The 20,626-nt window shown below is 35.7% G+C and overlaps 1 protein-coding gene across 1 annotated transcript; it reads right to left on the bottom strand.

The window, feature by feature from the left end:
* Positions 1–1,845: 1,845 nt before the first annotated feature.
* On the bottom strand, positions 1,846–20,063 carry LOC121421614 (twinkle protein, mitochondrial-like). The gene is made up of 13 exons (XM_041616373.1): positions 19,947–20,063; positions 18,566–18,874; positions 17,542–17,786; positions 16,972–17,159; positions 16,049–16,205; positions 13,561–13,682; positions 12,632–12,803; positions 11,034–11,168; positions 10,408–10,481; positions 8,449–8,563; positions 7,749–7,940; positions 6,494–6,622; positions 1,846–4,951 (listed from the first exon to the last, which is right to left on the bottom strand). The coding sequence occupies exons 2-13, from the start codon at positions 18,846–18,848 to the stop codon at positions 4,718–4,720; spliced, it is 2,046 nt and encodes a 681-aa protein (XP_041472307.1). The 5' UTR covers positions 18,849–18,874; positions 19,947–20,063; the 3' UTR covers positions 1,846–4,717.
* Positions 20,064–20,626: the final 563 nt, after the last annotated feature.

Genomic DNA, 20,626 nt, shown 5'->3' on the forward strand with positions numbered 1-20,626 from the left:
AAAGTTACCGTTAGGCCTTACCGTTAGGCATGAAATCTTTAAAATTCAGTTAGAAAATGCATAAAAATAAAATCACGACGAGCTCAGTCACTTTGCTCTTTCACTTTCGAAATTTCTCCAAAAAAAAATACGCGTTCTGCCAGCCAAGCCCAGGCCATGCAGGCCCAGGAAAATTTACCAATTCTTGCAATATGGCAAACAAATTATGTAAAAGTCTTTGATTGCACAGAATCAATGGTCAAATTAAGATATGGATGCTGTCAATCAAATCTACTTTCTGCCCAAAATCATAAATTAAGATGGTGTAAAATCTATCTAGCTCCCATTTCTTCTAGTCTAGGCCTAGATCTAAGTATAACTAAGGTCTAACGCAAAACGATGATGGCACTCTGCAAACGATGTAACATTGCAATCAATTTCCCAGAATTGGCTGATTTTTCTTAGAAATTATTGAAGAAAACCAGGGAAAATGTGAATAGGTGGCCGTTTATTCAAGCTTTAATTTGGCTTTGGAAGTTTGGTTGCTCAATGATTATCGACCTTCGACGCGACGCCAGCGCCTGGCTGGTTGTGCAGCTCAGCTGCAGCGCAGCGCGCAGCCAATGCAATGCATCCGATGCATGAGGGTTTTTTTCGCCGTCCATAGTCTCGGACTCGAAGTTGAAATTTAGACCCGGATTTCGGGGATTCGGCGCCTTGTATGAAGATTTATAGACTTAAAAGTAAAATGCAATTTAAAATTTGAAATCTGACCTTGAACAATCATCGTTGATAAACATCAGCCCTGAAGCAATTGCACTTCAAATCAGACCAGGCAAATTAGACGTCATTGTGTATGTTGCTAGAAGATCTAAGACGAGTCGACTGAAGCCCCAGCGCATCATCAACGTTACTAGTAGCTACGCGACCGGCCCAGACTCGGCGCACCCAGGCCAGAAAATTGACCTCGATTATTACGGTAGTTGTCTATGCATTTATTAGTGGTGCAGCGAAATTCAGCAGAGGAAAATAAGAGATAAGAGGTATCCTCGTCATAGACTTAATATTCCAAAATGAGAAAAAATGTCAAAATCATGATTATTTAAGCTAAATAATTTCTTTAAAAATAAAAGTAATATTTGTAATATTTCTACCTAGAATAACCGACCTAATAATTGTTCATTAAAAATATTAAAAATTAACAAATGAAAAAAAATCAACTCGACAAATTTCCGAAAAGTCCCCCTTATTTTTTAGAGTGGTCACAAAATTCGAGCGGAGTTGACCTTCCTTAGAGCAACACGCTTGTGTGTTGCTGCCCTCTACGTTCGTTGGCCATCACCTCTCTCCAATCAGCTGTTAACGATTCCGCCGAAGATGGCTCACTTTCTGTCGAAATTTTATTGATTATATTACAAAAACGTAATGATTTCATTGATTGCATGTCGAAGCCCCCCCCCCCCCCCCGCTTTTCTTCAGATATTTTTTCAAACTTCTCTAATATTTGTTTTTAATTAAGTCAATTTGACGTCAAAAGGAAATCCCCCTAGAATTGTTCAAAGTTAGCATGATTGAACACATACCATTTATTGATTTGAGTGAATTGCTAAAAGTACCGTAAGCATTTTTACACCCCGGCCCCATAACACAAAGGTTAGCGAGTAATCTCTAAATGAAACAGCCTATCCCAGAGCCTATCAAGAACATTGTTGCCTCCACATTTTGCTCAGTAGACTGATTATAAACCAATTAGAATTGTTCTCTCAAATTAATCACTAAGCTTTTTGTTATAGAACCCAGGCTGAGCAGGCTCAGTTAAAGAAAACATAAATAAAAAGACTTACATGTAGAAATAGTATTTTCATGAAAATATGTTCCTTTAATTACACGAATAATGATATAGGTGACATGATAGCGAGCACATCCATTAACACAACAAAATAACAAATTCATGGAACTAGACATAACACAAAAAAGAGTCAGAGCGCCCCTGGAAATCCCCTTTAGTACCAAAGTCACAAGATTCAGCTGAGAATGAAATCACAATTGTGATCATTTGGGTCAGACAGGAGCGGACAGTGTTTTAAAAGCCAAATGGTCAATTATATCAATTAAAGGCCTAACAGAATGAAGTTGCAGCAAACTATAATTACCTGAGAAAGTCTTTACAATCAAGATTCATGGTCACCCTATTATCATAGATCTAAATCTGGTTATGAACATGTATATACTCGTCTTTGTGAAATCATGAAATCTTAGCTGAAAACCAACAGCATTTATGATCACCAACACGGAAAAGTATATGTAACACAAAGTACTATTATTGCTATAAAAAAATACCTGACAATAGATGGAATTCTGTGCTTATTTTGCAAATTTCTCAATCACATATTTTCTTCCACAGCCATTCGGCATATGCTTTTTTATATATTCATACATACAAAAATTTGGTGGTCATTTTATTTGATTCTATTTGCACTCACGTTCAGATCGTTGCCTAATAATGGTGGGTACCATTATACAACTCACAATTCTTCTGACATTAATTTTGACACAACAGTTGTATATAAGTGTTGGGAACACGTTCAGCAATGCCATTGTGATTTTGAATATTAGGGGAATTCTATTTTGATGTTTAGTAGGCCTTACAAAACAAATTGTTGTCGCCCTCATAAGCCCAAAATCAGAAAGTTGGGTCACTTCCCTTTTTTTTTCCATACCTTACCTGCACAAAGAATAATGCATTGAATGATTTACATATGCTGGCATATATGTTAAAATGCAAATTAATGTGCTTTCGATGTCATTGGATACAAATTGGAGCTAATTCTTCTCCCAAAAATCTGACATTTTCTCACAAAAACTTTGCATTTGTATAGTTTATAATCATTATGTAAAATGCAACCTTCAAAATCTAAATCAAAGCAATAAGTGATTGATCACGGAATTTGTTTCATATTTTAAATTTTATTAAATCATTATGGATCTAAACAATTTTGTGTATTAGAGGTCAAGAAAATCATTGATATATTGTAATTCCTTTTATAAATATCATGTCATTTGACTCTTAAAAAAAGAGTTATTCCTTCGTAAATATGTACATATGTAAATATTTTGAAACAATAAATCCTCAAGGAAAAGGCAAAGAGAAAAAAATATTTGTATTTTCATATATGCTGAAATTCAACTTAACGACCCTTTTTTTTCACATTTTATGGTCGACATATAAGGGCAACAAAACTTATTTCCTAGGCCTTATCATATTTCTGCAATGTACTGTAATACAATTATTTAAATAGAATACATTGTACAAGTCTAAATGAGATTACACAATATTTTTGGCATATCAAACTGAAGCACATGATAACACATCATCTTTCACAGCAGCTATACTGTGTTCCACAATGTCTACAAGATACTTGCGTGAAACATGGAGCTCTGACTTTTTGAAAATGAAGATTAAAGCCATGGAATTTACCATAATTTCAAATGTGAATTATGATAAAAAGTTTTGGTTAGTAAGCTCAAACAATAGTCCTAGAAAGTTTTTATTTTTTCTTCTGTTTGGGAAGTTTTTAAAAACAAAACACCCCAGCTAAGAAAATTACCTCTTTTAAAAGTTAACAAAAGTACTATTTGTAAAAAGTTCAAGGTAATTTTGTCTTTATTAGAATACCTACTCCTCCTCCTCCCCCTCCTCCTTCCACCGCCTTCCCTTTCCCTTTACATTGTCGTATCAAACAAACACTGAAAAAAGGGGGGGCAATTTCACTAGCCAAACTCAATGCCATTTACACTCTTCAGCAGCAACCATAGATGTGCTTTAACTGACCCGAAACAGAGGTTGTTTTGTCATCACAAAGGAACACTGATTGCAGGAGCTAACTAAACCCCTAATTTTGATCTCAGGTTCATTTTCAATTCTTTTGTTTTGTACCATATTGAGCAAACACTTCAATGAAGGGCCAGATTCTCCTCCCATCCCAATCTCAGATTTGTCTGTACTCTGAGTTTAGCATCACCTAATGCTCACTCAATCCTAATCTGAAACTCATTCTAACTCTTTGAGTTAGCATGATATTGAGTAAACAATTTAATAAGGAGTCGGTTTCACTCATGGACCTCAACCTCAAACTTGTTGTTACTCTTGAGTTGGCACCATTGAGCAAACACTTTAAAGACAAGTCTGTTTCACTCATTAAGGGGTTTCACTTGTCGTTCCCAATTTAAGGCTCATGCCTCCTCTGAGTTAAGCACCATAGTGAGCATCCACTTTAACAAGGAGTCAGTTTCACTCAACGATCTCAATATCAGACTCATCTTTACTCTTGAGTTAGCACCATGAGCAAACACTTTAAAGATGAGTCAGTTTCACTCATTGATCCCAATCTAAAACTCATTTTAACTCTTGAGTTCGACTTATATCAGATTCATCTTTACTCTTGAGTTAGCACCATATTGATCAAAAACCTTAACAAGGATTCTGTTTAACTTGCTGATCTCGACTTAAAACCTAACTTTAACTCTTTAGTTAGAATTATATTGAGTAAACACTCAAAGAGGGGTCAATTTCACTCTCCTATCTAAATCTGAGACTCATCTTCACTCATTGAGTTTCCACCTTATTGAGCAAAAACTTTAACATAGATTTTGATTAACTTGCTGATCCCAACCTCAAAACTCACTTTAACTCTTGAGTTTAGCATCACTTTGATCAAACACTTCAAGAAAGTTAGTTTCATTCTCCAATCCCAATCTCAGACTCATCTTTACTCTTCAGCATCATGCCTTCAAAGAGTTCATACTCCTCTCCTTCTGTCTTCGCCGTCTTCCGCTCCGCATCCGATCCTTCCTTTTCTTTCTTGGTCTGACGTTTGGCCTTCTGCTTGACCGGTGGGGACATGGTCAGTGTTTCTTTGTTGAAGGTCAGCGGAATGATACCCAGGTCCCCATCGAAACGATTCTTGACCACCTGATGAAGGAGAACATTATATATCATCCATAATAAATCTGTTTAAGGTTCGATTGAGTTAGCAGGAAAGGAATTCTACACGAGGCAAAAAAAATTTGTATTGAAGTAATGGGTCATTAAAAGATAGGGTTAGAGTAGGTAGGGCGGTGTATTTTTCCCAATATGAATACATACCATTATTTACACATACATGTACACCCCTAACATTCACACTCATACAGTAAATAATAATAATAGTAGTCAGTTCTTGTATAGCGCATAACACATTATGAATAACGTCCCTATGCGCTTCCAAATGACTTGGATATTATAAATTTGTTATAAATATGTTATAAACTATAACAGTTATAATTTTTTTAAAAGAGTTTTAATGTTAGTAAGAAAGATAGGATAGGTGGCATAGATAAAAGTCAATTAGGGTTTGCCTGATACTTTATCATACAACTATGTTTTTGATATCAAACAGAAAAAAGGTAAGAGGAGACTAAGAAATTCAGTGTCACTGAAGACTTCAAAATTCAAATATCAACCAGTTTAACAACTAAATTTTCATATCTAGATTTAAATTTTCATATGATATCCAATTTCTTAAACTGATTAATGGTTAAAAGATTTATGCCAGTAGTTGCAGTAAACACTGATTTCACGAGAAAGTCAGAAAACCAGGCTTAATTGTCAGTATATCATCGAGGATCTAGATCTGGTACAGTCACATAAACTGAACTTTGTGAAATCTTGAAATCTACGCTTAAAAAGGTTCACACTGAAGATCACCAACACAGATAAGCGCACGTGGGACAGTATATTATCACTGCTTTTAATGTCGGCCCGACACTTGACCCCAATCCCATGCCTATTTGCTTATTTCTCAGCAATTACACAATTTATTTCCAAAATCCTTTTGCACATAATTTTTTGTTTATACAAACAGACACTTTGGTGGTCATTTCATTGGATTCTGTACGAACTCAGTTTGAAATCGTCACAACTGGCATTTATCTTTAAAGCATCTGTCTCTATAAATTTCATTTGTAATTTACTTTATTTCATCATTCTACCAGTCTGCAGCGGGAAAATGGCGCCGGTGACCAGCAGCAATTAGCCGGGCATTGACGGACCGGTCAATTTCACTCAGCTTTACTCGATATTAAAGGGGAAGTTCACCCTGACAAAAAGTTTGTTTTCAAAATACCAGAAAAAATGTTTACAAATACAGTGATGACGGTTTGAGGAAAATCTTTTAAAGATTAAGTTACAAGAGTTTTAACTTTTTGATTAATGACATCACATATGAGCAGCTGTGCCACATGTTATGCAAGATAACTTTCAATTTCATAAAGGTTCATGAGGACTAAAATTTTGTTTCTCTCAGGAAAAATAGTAAAATTATTTGTATGTTGATACACTGAAGGTACAATAAAAACCATTTTCATTTTGTTTAGGAAATGACATTTCAATGATTTTTCTTATTTTTCTGTTATTTTTACAGTACCGGTATTCTTTTCATCAAGGTGAACTTTCCTTTCAAAGGTAATATCTTACCTGTATATACTTTTTACCCCTTAGAGCAGTAAACCTACGGTCTTGTAAGATCAGGACATTATCAGCCTCTTGGCTTGCCTTAGCGCTACCAAAGATAGAAGCCGTCTGGAGCTCATCTGATTCCTTCTCCTGCAAATATGCAGAATAAAAGAAACTTTTCTTTACATTGTGGTAATGGTACAGTCAACATGTCCATCTATTCTAAAAAATATCAGCAGTAAGCAAAGTAGGCCTATAACAATGTTTTCAATTTTTGCAATGTTTTCAATTAAATTGATATTAGATAACATCTTAAACCTCACAAAATTTTAGAATGTAATGTCTGATCTGATTCCTTCTCCTAAATGTATCAAATAAACAAAATAAAAGGAACCTTTGTATATTTTGGGTGAAGGCATGGTTAACATGTCCCTCTATTCTCAAAAGTTTCAGCAGTAAGCAAAGTATCATAATTTTTCTTTTTCCAATTAAAGTATTATTTGATAACACCTTACACCTCAAAAATCTTTTAGAACATGTATGATTATGCAACTAAACAAGAAAATGTAACAAAAAAAACATGGGGGAAAAACATTTCCTGTCCTGTTTTTATTAAGTCACATCTGTCAGAGGAAAAATTTTCCTATGTGGTGATCCTTAAGGGGCCTCTTACATAAAAGAAAAATTCTGGCATTATTTTTGCCAGATTTTTTTCAATATGTTGTTGTCGATTACATTATTTTGTTTGCTAGAGTGTTTGTTTATTTGCCATAGTTTTTTTATGGCAAAATTTTTATACAAAAGGCCAGAGGTTGTGAAAAGGAATATCAATATTTATCATTCAATTTTGTGTTCCCCCAAAAAGATAATGTTAACTCATTTTCTCCAGTTTATCTAGCAGCAATCTGGGCCAAATTAAACAAGAATTAGAGATTGATAAAAGGGCTGATTTTGTTATGAATGATCAAAATGATCTTGCATGTGCTATCAATCACAACAGCTACCTATATGAGCAATCATTGAGCCTCGGACAAGTGGAGCTTTCACATCGAGTAAGTGTGACTTAGAGTTGCACTTACATTCACAGTTGCACTTAAATTCACAGTTGCATATAGTATAAAAGGCATCACCACATTCGTCAAATCATATGAAGAGGGCAGTACTTCGAATAATTGATAAGATTGCATGTTACATATTACATGCATGTGACGTCAGAATTTAAGCATGTAAGTCACACTTAAATCTTCAGCATCCCCTGGATTTTCAATCCACCTACCTTCCTTGGGTGGATGACCACCGAAACGTGGCAGTTGTTCTCCGTCGCAAACTTCCTGAAGGCAGCGATGATGTTGTCATAGATTGCAAAGCGGTCGACGGATAGATGGCGCTCTGACACGCCCACCATGAACTGGAGATTGTCAAGGATCACATGCTCGATGTCGTGGACATAGACAGAATGGGCCATGGCCTAAAGGGGGAAAAAACAGCATTGTCATGAACAGAATGAAAGAGGAAAATGGAATGAAAGAAGCAGTTCACTTGATAAATCTTCAATTCTACACACTGAAGGTGAAAAAGTTATTTGCACGATTTATTTGAGACAGTGATTAGAATAAAACAGGCATTTGATCTAAAATCAAGGAGGCTCCTAATCATGTATACATGTAAATCGTCAAGTATAGGCACTTTTGTACATACCAAAAGTGTTTACATGATCAACAATATTTAGGCTGATAATCATCTAGGATGGGACAATTGGTAGAAAAAAGGTGATTATTTGGCCAGAAATAAACTTAAAAGTAAAGGTGATTATTTGGCCAGAAATAAACTTAAAAGTGTGGTACAAAAAAAACGTGCAGGATAACATTCAAATAATAATATTTCAGCAAACACGGATTTATTCCCTTTTGGGATGACCATTGCATACAATAACAGATTTTGTCACAAGGGATATCAGATCGCTTTTGCTGACTCACATCAATAACTGTCTTGAGACTCTGTTGGCCATGGAATGTCATGAAATGCAAGGGGAGCAGCTCAAACTTATCTGCCCAACGGTCAAACTTATCAATGTTCTTCTCCAAATTGCACCTGAAAATATCAAGGGTGTATTTGGGAATGATCATGTTAATATCAAACACCAAAGGGACAGAAGGAATTAACTGATCATTGTAATAATGAATTGTTCAGAATAGAAAAATAAATAATAGATTAAAAATGAATGGATAATTATCAAGCTGTGGCCATTTCGACATGAGCTTGGAACCATTTTCATCTAAATGAGAGCATTTTTTACATCCAGAAAAGAGTATTATCTTGTTCACATAAATGACTTTGTATTAAGATATGGTACATGTAAGTGGTGTCCAATGCATTATTTCTTCAATCTCGATCTTAAAAAGTTAATGATAAAAATAAATTCAAAAACACAAGCTTGGATTGGTTTTTTTTTCTTCCCATCAAAAGTGAAATTTATTTTCATTTGGTCTACAAGCAGTTGGTCTTCTACTCAGATAGTCTAATACCACATGGGCTAAATCCATTGGCCCATATTCTGAAGTCAGGTTTAACTTAGACCACGGTCTAACTCTGTGCTAAAATTATGGGGAGACAAAAGTTCAAAAATTCTGTTTATATTGTAATTTCCTTTGATTTCATAATGATGAAAAATACTTCAAAATACTTCAGTTATCATTCCCGGCCAATGTGGGTGTCGTGTGAGTTAATGAATTGAATGTGCACTGTTAGGGTATTGTGCCCCAATTGGCTCTCCATAGTTAAACCACAACTTTAAACCAGGGTTTAATTTAAACCCGAGTTCAGAATACAGGCCATTTAGTCTTATGTCCACTTTGGTCTAATCTCTGCCTCGTTGAATTATCATTTTTAAATTTGTTAAATGAAAATTCAGTTCACAAACAATTCATCTAACCATAGATAATAAGTGGTCTAAGACCACGTTAGTATCAAACAAAATGGGTATTGTCTAACTGAAATAAGACAAATTATCACCCGTATCAGACATCTGAGCTGGTCATTTACAAAACCGTATTGCCCTACATTTTCTGGATATCGGGAAGGGTAGGTATATTGTTTGTATTTTCCTCTGTCTCAATGTGCGTATTTACTTTGCATGCAGAGACGATGCAAAGTATACCTTTGTATTTTCCCTGGTCTCACATCCGGGCATTTGTGGATGCGTATAAAGAGATACGCTTCATAAGGATCCGCGCACAAACAATATACGTCATAATAAAGACATCACTGGATCCAAGCGCTTGCAAGTACGTCATAATGGTAAAGTGCAGAGCGTAGACCGATATCAACATGACACAATAGAACTCTATTTTGAAAAGAAATATCCACATTATCGTGATTTTTGCTCTAGATATCTGATTTGGATGATAATAAAAATATTGACTGGCTCTTTTTTCGGGGAACATCAAATATATTGCCCTTAAAAGACCCATATTGCCCTCGTCTAAAGACTCGGGCCAATATGATTCTTTTGCTGGCAATATTTTTGATGTTCCCCTCAAGGCCAGTCAATATTATATAAATGGTAAAATGGGTTAAGTAGCAATTGGACCAAATGGCAATTAGACAAATTGGTTGTATATTAGACCAAGTGGGAAGGGACCAAATGGATAGAAGATGAAACAGCTGTAGATTAATCTGAAATTTACCAGGTGGGTGTTTCATAAAGCTGTTAAAGTTAAGAGCGACTTTAAGAACGAATGGTGATCCTTTCTTGTGGTGAATATGCACCATTCAATGTTCATTGGTGATAGCTTAGCGCGTAAGAAAGGTTCACCAGTCGTTCTTAAAGTCGCTCTTAACTTACGAACAACTTTATGAAACACCCTCCAGGTTTATTACTCTTCCTAGGTGTAAAATCAACTAGAATAATAAACAAAGGGTGACTTTATACTCACATCGAAAACTGAGTCAGCATGATTTTGGCAAGCCGGACATTTTGAATCTCAAAACTGCCCCAAAGTGTATTGACCTGGAAAAAAAAAGAATTGAATAACCCAAATCTCATAAAAATCAAATGATTGAGAAGAAAATACCATGACATTTCAGTCGGTTGATGAGTATTGATATTAATATAATAGAAAATAAATTTTCGAAGAATAAATTTAAGTTCTGATTTTATTTCAGAAGAGGAAATGAGAAATTCTGTAAAACTTTCTGAATATCTAACCAATTTTTATTTATCTGGACTTTTCAAGGTAAATGTCCTGTTATCGGCTGCACAACACATACATGTAAACTGTATTCTGTCAGCCTCAAAACTGCATTTTTCAGATATTGACCCCCAAATAGCCTTTGATCTTTCCCTAGTTACCTGAAATTACATTATTCATCCACTGCTTATACGTTGAAGTTGTCATTAAAAATGAAAATATAGCTCCCATTTATTTTTTTTAGTAAAAAAAAATCACGATTTATGAGGAAAACCTTAATGCTGCAATTTTGTTGAAAAAAGCACAATAATTATGAGGCAAAAATGTAATGGTCGGTAACTCTGTAAAATAGAATGAAATCAAATCCTCACCCCTTGCATGCACAGATCCAGGGAATATTCGGCCATGAAGGTGGTCTTGCCAGACCCTGTTGGTCCAGTGAAGACGGTCAATTCACCACGCCTGTGTCCCTTCATATGCTTGTTGAGAAGAGGATATCTTTTCCACTGTTATCAAAAGATGGAGATGAAAGAAAAAATATTAATATCTTATTATCTGTCCATTAAATGAAACCCAATTCCATAATGAACAGGTCTGTTTCTATGTCCCATCCCAATTTTTTGTTTAATCAACTTTGCTTCATGATCTTCCATGATAATTACATGGCAAAAGCAATTTTGTGTCTCGCCCACTTATGAAAATAACCAGAAATATTGTGATTTACGAGGGCACGCAAGAGAAGTATATCGAAACTTCATTGTGAAATGACTTGGATGGAATAACACTTCTCATAAGAGCCTTGCCCGTAAACTTTAATGTTGACCTGAAAATGACCTTTGACCTTTGACCTTACCATGTGACCTCCAACTGCAGCACAACATGCAGGTCGCCTAAGTATATCTACCATCCAGGTTTTGTTGAAAAGTGACTTACGGTTGCGGAGTTAGTTGTCATAAGAGAGTCTTGCATGTAAACTTTAACATTGACCTCAAAATGACCTTTGACCTAACCATGTGACCTTTGACTGCAGCATAACATGCAGGTCCCCCAAGTCCATCTTCCATCCAAGTTTGGTTAAAAAGTGACTTACGGTTGCGGAGTTACATGTAGGTGTCATAAAAGAGTCTTGCATGTAAACTTTAATGTTGAGCTGAAATGACCTTTGACCTTACCATGTGACTTCCGACTGCAGCATAACATTCCGGTTCCCTAAGTCCATGTACCATCCAAGTTATGTTGAAAAGCGACTTACGGTTGTGGAGTTATGTGTCATTACACGTTTATGACAGACGGACAACATTTCGATCCCTAAGTCTTGCCTTCGCCTCATGTGGGCGAGACAATAAAGTATTACAAGTTTACAACTGTTCATATAATTAGAACCCCCCCCCAAGAAAATAAATGAATAAATAATAAAATAATAATTATAATAATAAATATTTCAGAAAGGTCCCACAAAACGGGATGGACATAACATGTTTTTAAGGAATATCCATAAATGTAAATTATATTGGACTACTACTGAATGATTCAAACCCTATAAAAGTGTTTTTTGCCATTTCTCATCGATTAATTCTTTGTGAAAATTTGAATTTGACCGATACAATGGATTTGGCTTCCACTCAATATTACAACTACCATTTTATCATCACAAAGTCATATGTGAAGATTCTATCTTTGAAATATCACAATGTTATAAATGAAGACTTAACTTGGAAATATAACAAAGATATTTACTAAAATTATATATTGTACATACAAAGATTTGTTTATGTATGTTTTAATGAAATCAATCACCATAATTACATATTTACAAGATTGGAATGATTCAAAAAGTTAGTACAAAATGAAAAAATAATGACAAAAAGGGCAAAACATATAAAATATCAATAAACAATGAAAATGAGGCAGTAAGAAAAACTGTTGTATATAGGAAGATCAAGAATGTGTATGAAATATAGGACCTAACCTTAACCCCAGCGACCTGCTCTGCATGGGAGAGTTCTCCAAGAACCTCATCCCTAAGAGAACGGAAAGAGACAATCGACTTATGGCTCATGGGCGTGGCTTGTCGGAGGATATTCTTGAGACTCAGACCATTGGTTAGGGCTTGCAAGGGGGCAGGATGAGCATCGAGAGGTCTACAATAACGAAGCAGGATTAAATGAGAAAATTAGTGGCTACATGTCGGCATATGTTGGCTAAAAGATCACAATGTGACAACCTCTTGAAATCCTGCAAAGAATACATGGTGGGTGTTAAGATATTGTAAGAGTATTTTTTCTTCCGACTTCCTTAGGGGGAGACCTTTCCTACCAGCAATCATCGACTTAAGAATTTATAATACTGAAGTGGGGAAAGGCTAAAATAGCAAAATATCTTGTCAAACAAGAAATTACACTTGTAAGAATGGAGTGGGATTTGAAACAATGATCTTCTAATTCATGCTTAGGGCACTTGTTACCGAATCTACACACCTCTACAGAAGTTAAGTCCCCAATTTTCTGCTTTCTAAAGTTAAATTTCTGCATTCTTCGGTGTTCTAAACAAATTCAGGGCTCTTTGGGAACATGCACAAAAATGGAGTGTGATAAAGCAAAAATATGAATATTGAAAATCTGAGAAAAGCCCAAGTTTTTTATACACATACTGCAGTCCCAACAGGATGCAGACAAAACTAAATACGACAAAAAAGTTTGATTGGCATATTTTCCACTGATGCAAATTTAGGTTTCATATGATTTTTATTTTGATTTTCACTAGATCTTTCATAAACAAAAGAGTGGGTATGAAAACTGGTTTTCTGTGAGAGTCTGTGGTCTCATTTCTGTTTCTGTACCCAGAAAAGTGGGCACTTTAAAACAAACTGTTACATTTTTCTTGCAACAACGAGCCTACCTGATGAAATAACACCTTTTGGGATTGAGTTTCCTTCCAAAGCTTTTCGCTGCTTCCCATGACCGCATGTCATTGCCAAACCAAAGCACAATCTTCTGGAACTGCTCTAGAAGCGGCAAAACCTGTTTATAATTAAAATCAACAGCAGAGTAAGATCTATACAGAACAAAGTTTTAAGACAAAAAAGAAATTCAGCTAGTAGTGCAGAAATGCATGTCTTAAAAAATCTTTCCCATTTTTTAAGGAATGGTGAACTTTTTATATAATTCTTTCAATAGATCAACAAGTGGAATGCCTCTGGCCATCTCACCTGCATCACACGATTTAACACAGCAGCAGTGCAGACTTTGAAAACTACTATAACTCGCACAAGATGTTCAGTGATACTTGGTTACTCTTATTTCCACGTTTTATGAACTAGACCAATACACTTTACAGAGATAGGATGGTAATTCAACAAATACAACCAATGTGGCCAAAGTTCAATGACCTCACATGACCTTTGACCTTGATCATGTGACCTGAAACTTGCACAGGATATTCAGTGATACTTGATTACTCTTATGTTCAAGTTTCAAAAGTCAGATCAATAAACTGGCAAAGTTATGATGGTAATTCAACAGATACCCCCATTATTGCCAAAGTTCATTGACCTTTGACCTTGGTCATGTGACCTAAAATGCGCACAGGATGTTCAGTGATACTTGATTACTCTTATGTCCAAGTTTTATGAACTAGACCAACATACTTTTAAAGTTTTGATTGTAATTCAACAGATACCCCCAAATCGGCCAAAGTTCATTGACCCTAAATGACCTTTGACCTTGATCATGTGACGTGAAACTCAAGCAGGATGTTTGGTGATACTTGATTAACCTTATGTCCAAGTTTAATGAACTAGGTCCATATATTTTATAAGTTATGATGACATTTCAAAAACATTTCAAAAACTTAACCTCAGGTTAAGATTTTGATGTTGATTCCCCCAACATGGTCTAAGTTCATTGACCCTAAATGACCTTTGACCTTGGTCATGTGACATGAAACTCTAATAGGATGTCCAGTAATACTTGATTAACCTTATGGCCAAGTTTCATGAACTAGGTCCATATAATTTCTAAGTTATAATGTCATTTCAAAAACTTAACCTTAGGTTAAATAAATAAGATTTGATGTTGACGCCGCCGCCATCGGAAAAGCGGCGCCTATAGTCTCACTCTGCTATGCAAGGGAGACAAAAACAGCTGGTAAGGTTGTGAGAAATTTATAGGTAGTTTCCAATAATATTACAATACCGACATTACCTCAAAATTTTCCTTAAAACAAATATTTGTCTTTCCCTAAAGGAGACAATGAGGTGCTTTTATACATAACTATATGTACATAACAGTGGAGACAAATTATCCTTACACTACTACAGAGAGGAGTCCATATTGTCGCTTGTTACACAAAGTATGATTTTTTTTACTTTATTGTCAAAATATTGAATTTTGCATTTTTATTCTGATTTCCTAGCAATGTTCATGCTATAAACTTCTCAAAAAAAGTTTGACAATCTGAGTTTGGCCATTAATTTCTCCCAACTCTCAATTTTACGCAATGCATATTTGATATTATTCAAAAGATCATTTAATTGTCTTTAAAATGATACCCTACATTATATGATTATGGTTCACATGGAGGTGCAGAGCGTTGACATGTGGGGCAAGATCAAAATTAAAAAGTTGCAAAATGACAAAATATTGAAAGTCACTGTTCCTTTTTTTTCCGTGGTGATGAGCGAGTTTCTGTTCTCAGCGGTTTCTTTTGTTTTCATGCACGTTAACATCAACATTAACGTGGAATCAAACACACCTCTGCATAAGCAAACACATAACAAATAAACAAACATGCATGGGTATTTCCAACCACGACTCAAATCATGTTATCTCACAGATCTCCATGTTAATGTTGATGTTAAGGTGCCTGAAAACAAAAGAAACTGCTTACAAACTCGCTTATCAACACAGTAAAAAGAACAGTGACTTTCAATATTGTGTCATATTGCAACTTTTAAATTTTGACCTTGCCCCACATTTCAAGGCACTGCACCTCCATGTAAACCATAATCATATCATGTAGGGTATCATTTTATCGAGACTTAAATGATCTATTCATTGGTATCAATCACACATTAATATTCACTAAAACCAAGGAGGGATTAGCGATCAAAGTCAGATTTCCAAACTTATTTTAAGGGGGGTTTATATAAATTCAGCAATGTTCAAAATGTAATTGTGACTTCTTACATCAAGAACGACAAGCGACTCTGAACAATGTTTGGGTTTATTTAGATGCAAAGACTATGCCTTTTGCACAGCTTTGACATGTGTGCTATAGTGTCACTGCACTCTCCATATTGGTGCTTTAATAAATATAAAAAGTATCCCTATAATCTGACAATATTTAGAACCTGGAAGATGAACAATTGTTTGGCCCTTCCCTATACCTCTTGTGGAAGATAAGCTGTACCCCTTGGAAGGGCTAAAGCAGTCTGACCGGTCACCTCACTGTCCGCCATAGCGTCCAGTTCATTGGCAGTTAGAATGACCTCTGTCTGCTGAGGCTGAATCAGGTGGTATCCAAATAGACAAGGAGAAAATTCCCTGCCAAATACAAACACAAAATGTAATATAGGGATATGAGATTCACGCATAATAATCATGAATGATTATACAGAAATTAATAAAGAGTTCCAATGTAGTTTCAAAGTGCATTTTGTACAAAATGAAAAAGAAATGAATGCATTTGATTCATCAATATAGCAAAACTACCCTAAAAAGGTGCTCGATCATTCATTAAACCCTTGCTATCTTGGGTACACATATCATTTACAAACACCTGGATGGAGAATGGCCAATGTAGAGAAATGTATTGCCAAAGGAAGTGAGTGCTGTGATGGGATTTGAACCCCGGACCATGTGGTTCAAACGCCAGAGACTTTACCCACTAAAGCCACAATAGGTCTATGCATGCACATAATGTACATTTGCAAAGTATGTTCAATTACTCTCCAATTCATAAAGCTTCACCCACCTATAGTAACACTTATACACTAAATTAGACATTCAGATTAAAAATGAATCAATTGTTGGTTCAATGTTAACTGACAGAAATTTAGTGTCTTGCACCATTCCTTTATATAGGTGCCTCTGACTGTTTGAATAATTAATTTGTAAATTCAAAGTATTACTATGTTCTCTTTTCTTTGAAATGTTATCAATTTTGAGTGGCCAACATGCATATCTACTGGATCGATTTGGTAAGTGCTTTATAACCACGAAAAAGGTGATACACCTTTTACTTAATGATTGGTTTGGTTTCAAGGGGTTTAATCAGTGAATCATAATCTGCATCTGTGAAACCACCTACCTTGGAAGGACATTTGACTGCACACGATGCGAATGGAAGTCTTCCTCGTCATCCGGGTCCTGTTTACACTTCTCAACCAAGCCTGTTCCCCTGTAATGCCCCTCTGGCCCATACTGTGGCAGAATCAATGTTTTGCGTTTGGAGTCTGCTCTAGCATGAAATCTATCGAAGGTTTCTATAGAGAGTGGCTGGAAAATAAGAAAATAAATATACCAAACCAGAATAAAGAAATCCTGTGTAAAAGATTATCAAAAAACATTTTCATCTCTGAAAATTGCAATTTCTTTTGTTTTGTAGTCCTTTCTATTTACTGAGACTGATTTTCATTTTAAAAAAGGACAAAGACTCAAAAAAAATAAACTTCTTCAATCCTTCCTGAAACCATTTTTTAGGAATGGTTATATTAGCATTTTTCTGATATAGAAACCAACAGCACATCATCTTATAAAACCACTCAACACGATTCAGTTTAATTCATTTATTTATTTCCATTAAAAAAAACACATGATAACAACTTATATAATACATGGAATATGCAATTTGAAAAGGATGGCCAAAATGAACACTTACTGCTGCACCAAACCTGTCCTTCAAATTTCGAAATGCATCACTCCGCAGCTCACTCAACCCGGTGCCCTTCTCCCACAGTTCCTCGGCATCTTTGACCTGTGACCTCCAATCTTGATCACATGACTGCTCCTTGGGTAGTTTGAGGGCGCTCTTCTTCTTCTTGGTCTGTCTCCTGGCGATGGCAAGGCTGTCGGTAAGGTTGGGCCAAGAACTGCATACTCTGCTGCACTGACATTGGCAATGACCTGAAGGTGACGATCATCAAGAGGTCAGGGTGAAAGGTCAAAGTAATAAAGGTCAAAGTGATAGAAAATAGGCACGAGGGAAGTTGAGTAACTGTCCAACTTTGTATACACCCACCATAGCACTTAGGTCAGTCAGTAACCTCCTTAGTAGTATCACATATTCAGTTACTAACTCTCACATTAGCAGGTAATAGCTAGAATGTTACTGTGTCAGCCTTAAAATATTTGAATGATTTGCCATTTAAATTCAGGCAGTCTTCATCAGTGAATATATTCAGGAAGGCAATAAGACTCATCTTTTTTTTTGACAGATAACTGAACTCTTTATCCTCCTTTCCTCTTTATTCTAGTACATTTCAATCTCTCATCGTCAAAAGTTTTGGGGCCAAAGGCCATATCAGACTCACCATAATCACATTGTTGGTGGTGGTAACCTTTTTTTTCAACCTGATTGCTATTACGAAAACATGAATGCCTCATCAGCAAGCAACAAGAGGACCAAAGATTTGAGGTCCTCTCCAAAGAACCTGGTAATTGCCATAGATATATACCTTACCAAAGGGCATTAGTGCACTACGTGAACAGAATCAAAATCCCTGGATTGCAAGACTGCCACTGTGCTTACTGAGCTATCAGGCCTCCTTATATGGGTGGTAACGTTTATGTTATAGTATTTGGATAGCTGTTTGGATCACTATTAATGCTAAACACTATCTATCTTAAAGTTGGCGTTCTACCCCCCCCCCCCCCCCCCCCCCTCTCCTCGGAAAAAAAATTACCTGTGGTCATATTCACAAATAGTTGCTTCTCCTTGGATTTGGCACTCCGTTCAGCCTCGGCATCATGATCTACACAGTAAGGACATACCAGCTTTAAGCATGTGTAGCCTGTTGAAACTTGGCATCCATTGTCCTTGAAAAACTTCCTGATCTCAGAGAGGCTAGGGGATGAGACCACCTCTACAGTGTTGAATTTCACCAACCTAGGCGCTACTGCAGCAGTGAATAGTGTCCTCCCCAGGAGATACTGTCCCTTCTGAATTCTGTGGAGACTGGAAGCCATGGCTGTTCACATTTCACACACTTTGGCTGGGGAGAAAGAGATATTTCATAACATTAATACTCCACTTTAGTAGCTTTTGATAAATCGGATAAATAATAAAATTTTAATATTGATTTTAAAGTAAACAATTATTATGAAAATAATAATTCATAATATTCAAATTATTCAATAACAATTTTAATCTAGATGAATTGTTCTTCAAAACAGCACTTCGTAACATAGCTCATCAAAGCTACGTCATATCGAAGCAGTTCAAGGGTCAAGCCTATTGTATTTACAGTGTTTACAGATGGATACACAACAATCAACATTGGTCTGGTAAGAAACCTCTCATTTTTTTCTATTTTGGGGAGAAACAGTCATACCAATCAAGGTGTATAAAGGTATGTAATTTACTTAAATTTTTGTTTTAGTTCTAATGTTAAATATGAAGGGAATTCCGTTCTTATTTTGATAGTTCACTGTGCACAGTCCCATAACCATATGCATGTCTAGGCTCTGTGATATAATGACAATATAAAAAATCAAAATCATTTTAAGACTATCATCACTGACCAAATGGTCATACAAATCAGTGAAAAACAAGAAAAACTAGAGCTAAAAAAAACACAACCATGACAACTACCTCACGAAACGAAAGAAAGATGATTTTTCAAGTATAGATCTAGTAAATAGAAAAAAAGAAGGGGAAATGAAGAAAGATAGATCATAGATGGGAGCGAAATCAACATTAGAATGAAGTTTCCAAGGAGAAAAAGAGAATTGATAAAAAAAAAGGAATAGAGGGAGCAAGGGATAGAAAGACTAAGTATGTACAAGAAAGAAAGAAAGAGAGAAAGAAAGAAAGAAAGAAAGAAAGGGAAGGCAAAGTAAAAAGAAAAGGATATGAAGAATAAATGAAAAAGGGAAAACCTTCTCAAAATGGGAAAGGAAACTATTCGCCATTATTACCAACATGCAACATAACGAGTGGGACAGCGTTATCGTATTTTCTTTGCTAAATTATGTTCTTCACTCTCTCTCTCTCTCTCTAAATGATGTTCTTAATTTAGTCTTAAAATAACTTAAACCAATACAGTCTTCAACATTTTCATTTACCATATTCCATTTGTCCACTGCTTTCTGATCCTCCCATACCACTTCACGATGCTCAAATTTGATTATCAGACCGCGTTCCTTTCGTTCTATTCTATTCTGCAATGTTCATTGATGATACCAAGTTTATATACACACATGTCAGATTTGTTTTGAAAATGGCGCTGGCGCGACCAAGCACTTCCGGGTATGGGATCAAAGGGGGCGGGGTGCGTGTTTGGGGTGGGGAGGTGCGCCTATAGATACACTCCTATTCATCTTTTGGACGATAATGAAAGAGGAATTGAAAAGAGAGGACAAAAAATGAAAGAAGAAAAATTAACTAATTGATGAGGGAAATTGAGGAAAGAAAAAAAATTGGGGGGGGGGCTCTGTTCTAGAGGCTTGAGAAATTTTTGACGTTGGTTTATTCTAATACAACTAGTGAAAATAAACTATTGTGGGTAGCCTGAGCAAGGCAGTCTTGGGCAGTCTACTCTTACTATTATAACTGCACAGGAGATCATTATTACAGACTTATAGCTAGTCCTAGTACCGTCACTTTAAATAGGCTAGCTAATTTGGGTAGTAAAAACTCAGTGTTAGAGCACTTGATAAAAAGAATGGAATACTGCATTAAGCAATATATGTATTTTTATATACACATAGAAGACCCACTTAATACATAGATATTTTTTCTTGGT

This window comes from Lytechinus variegatus, chromosome 9 (genome assembly GCF_018143015.1).
Source record: "Lytechinus variegatus isolate NC3 chromosome 9, Lvar_3.0, whole genome shotgun sequence".
In the NCBI taxonomy this organism is placed as follows: domain Eukaryota; kingdom Metazoa; phylum Echinodermata; class Echinoidea; order Temnopleuroida; family Toxopneustidae; genus Lytechinus; species Lytechinus variegatus.

What these genes read in the sequence shown, in the direction of transcription:
- LOC121421614 (XM_041616373.1), bottom strand. Translation starts at nt 18,848, where the DNA reads ATGGCTTCCAGTCTCCACAGAATTCAGAAGGGACAGTATCTCCTGGGG. An exon ending in CAGCTTATCTTCCACAAGAG is followed by an intron (nt 13,683 to 16,048) that starts GTATAGGGAAGG and finishes AATTATAAACAG; the next exon opens with GTTTTGCCGCTTCTAGAGCA. An exon ending in TGGATCTGTGCATGCAAGGG is followed by an intron (nt 10,482 to 11,033) that starts GTGAGGATTTGA and finishes TTTTTTTTCCAG; the next exon opens with GTCAATACACTTTGGGGCAG.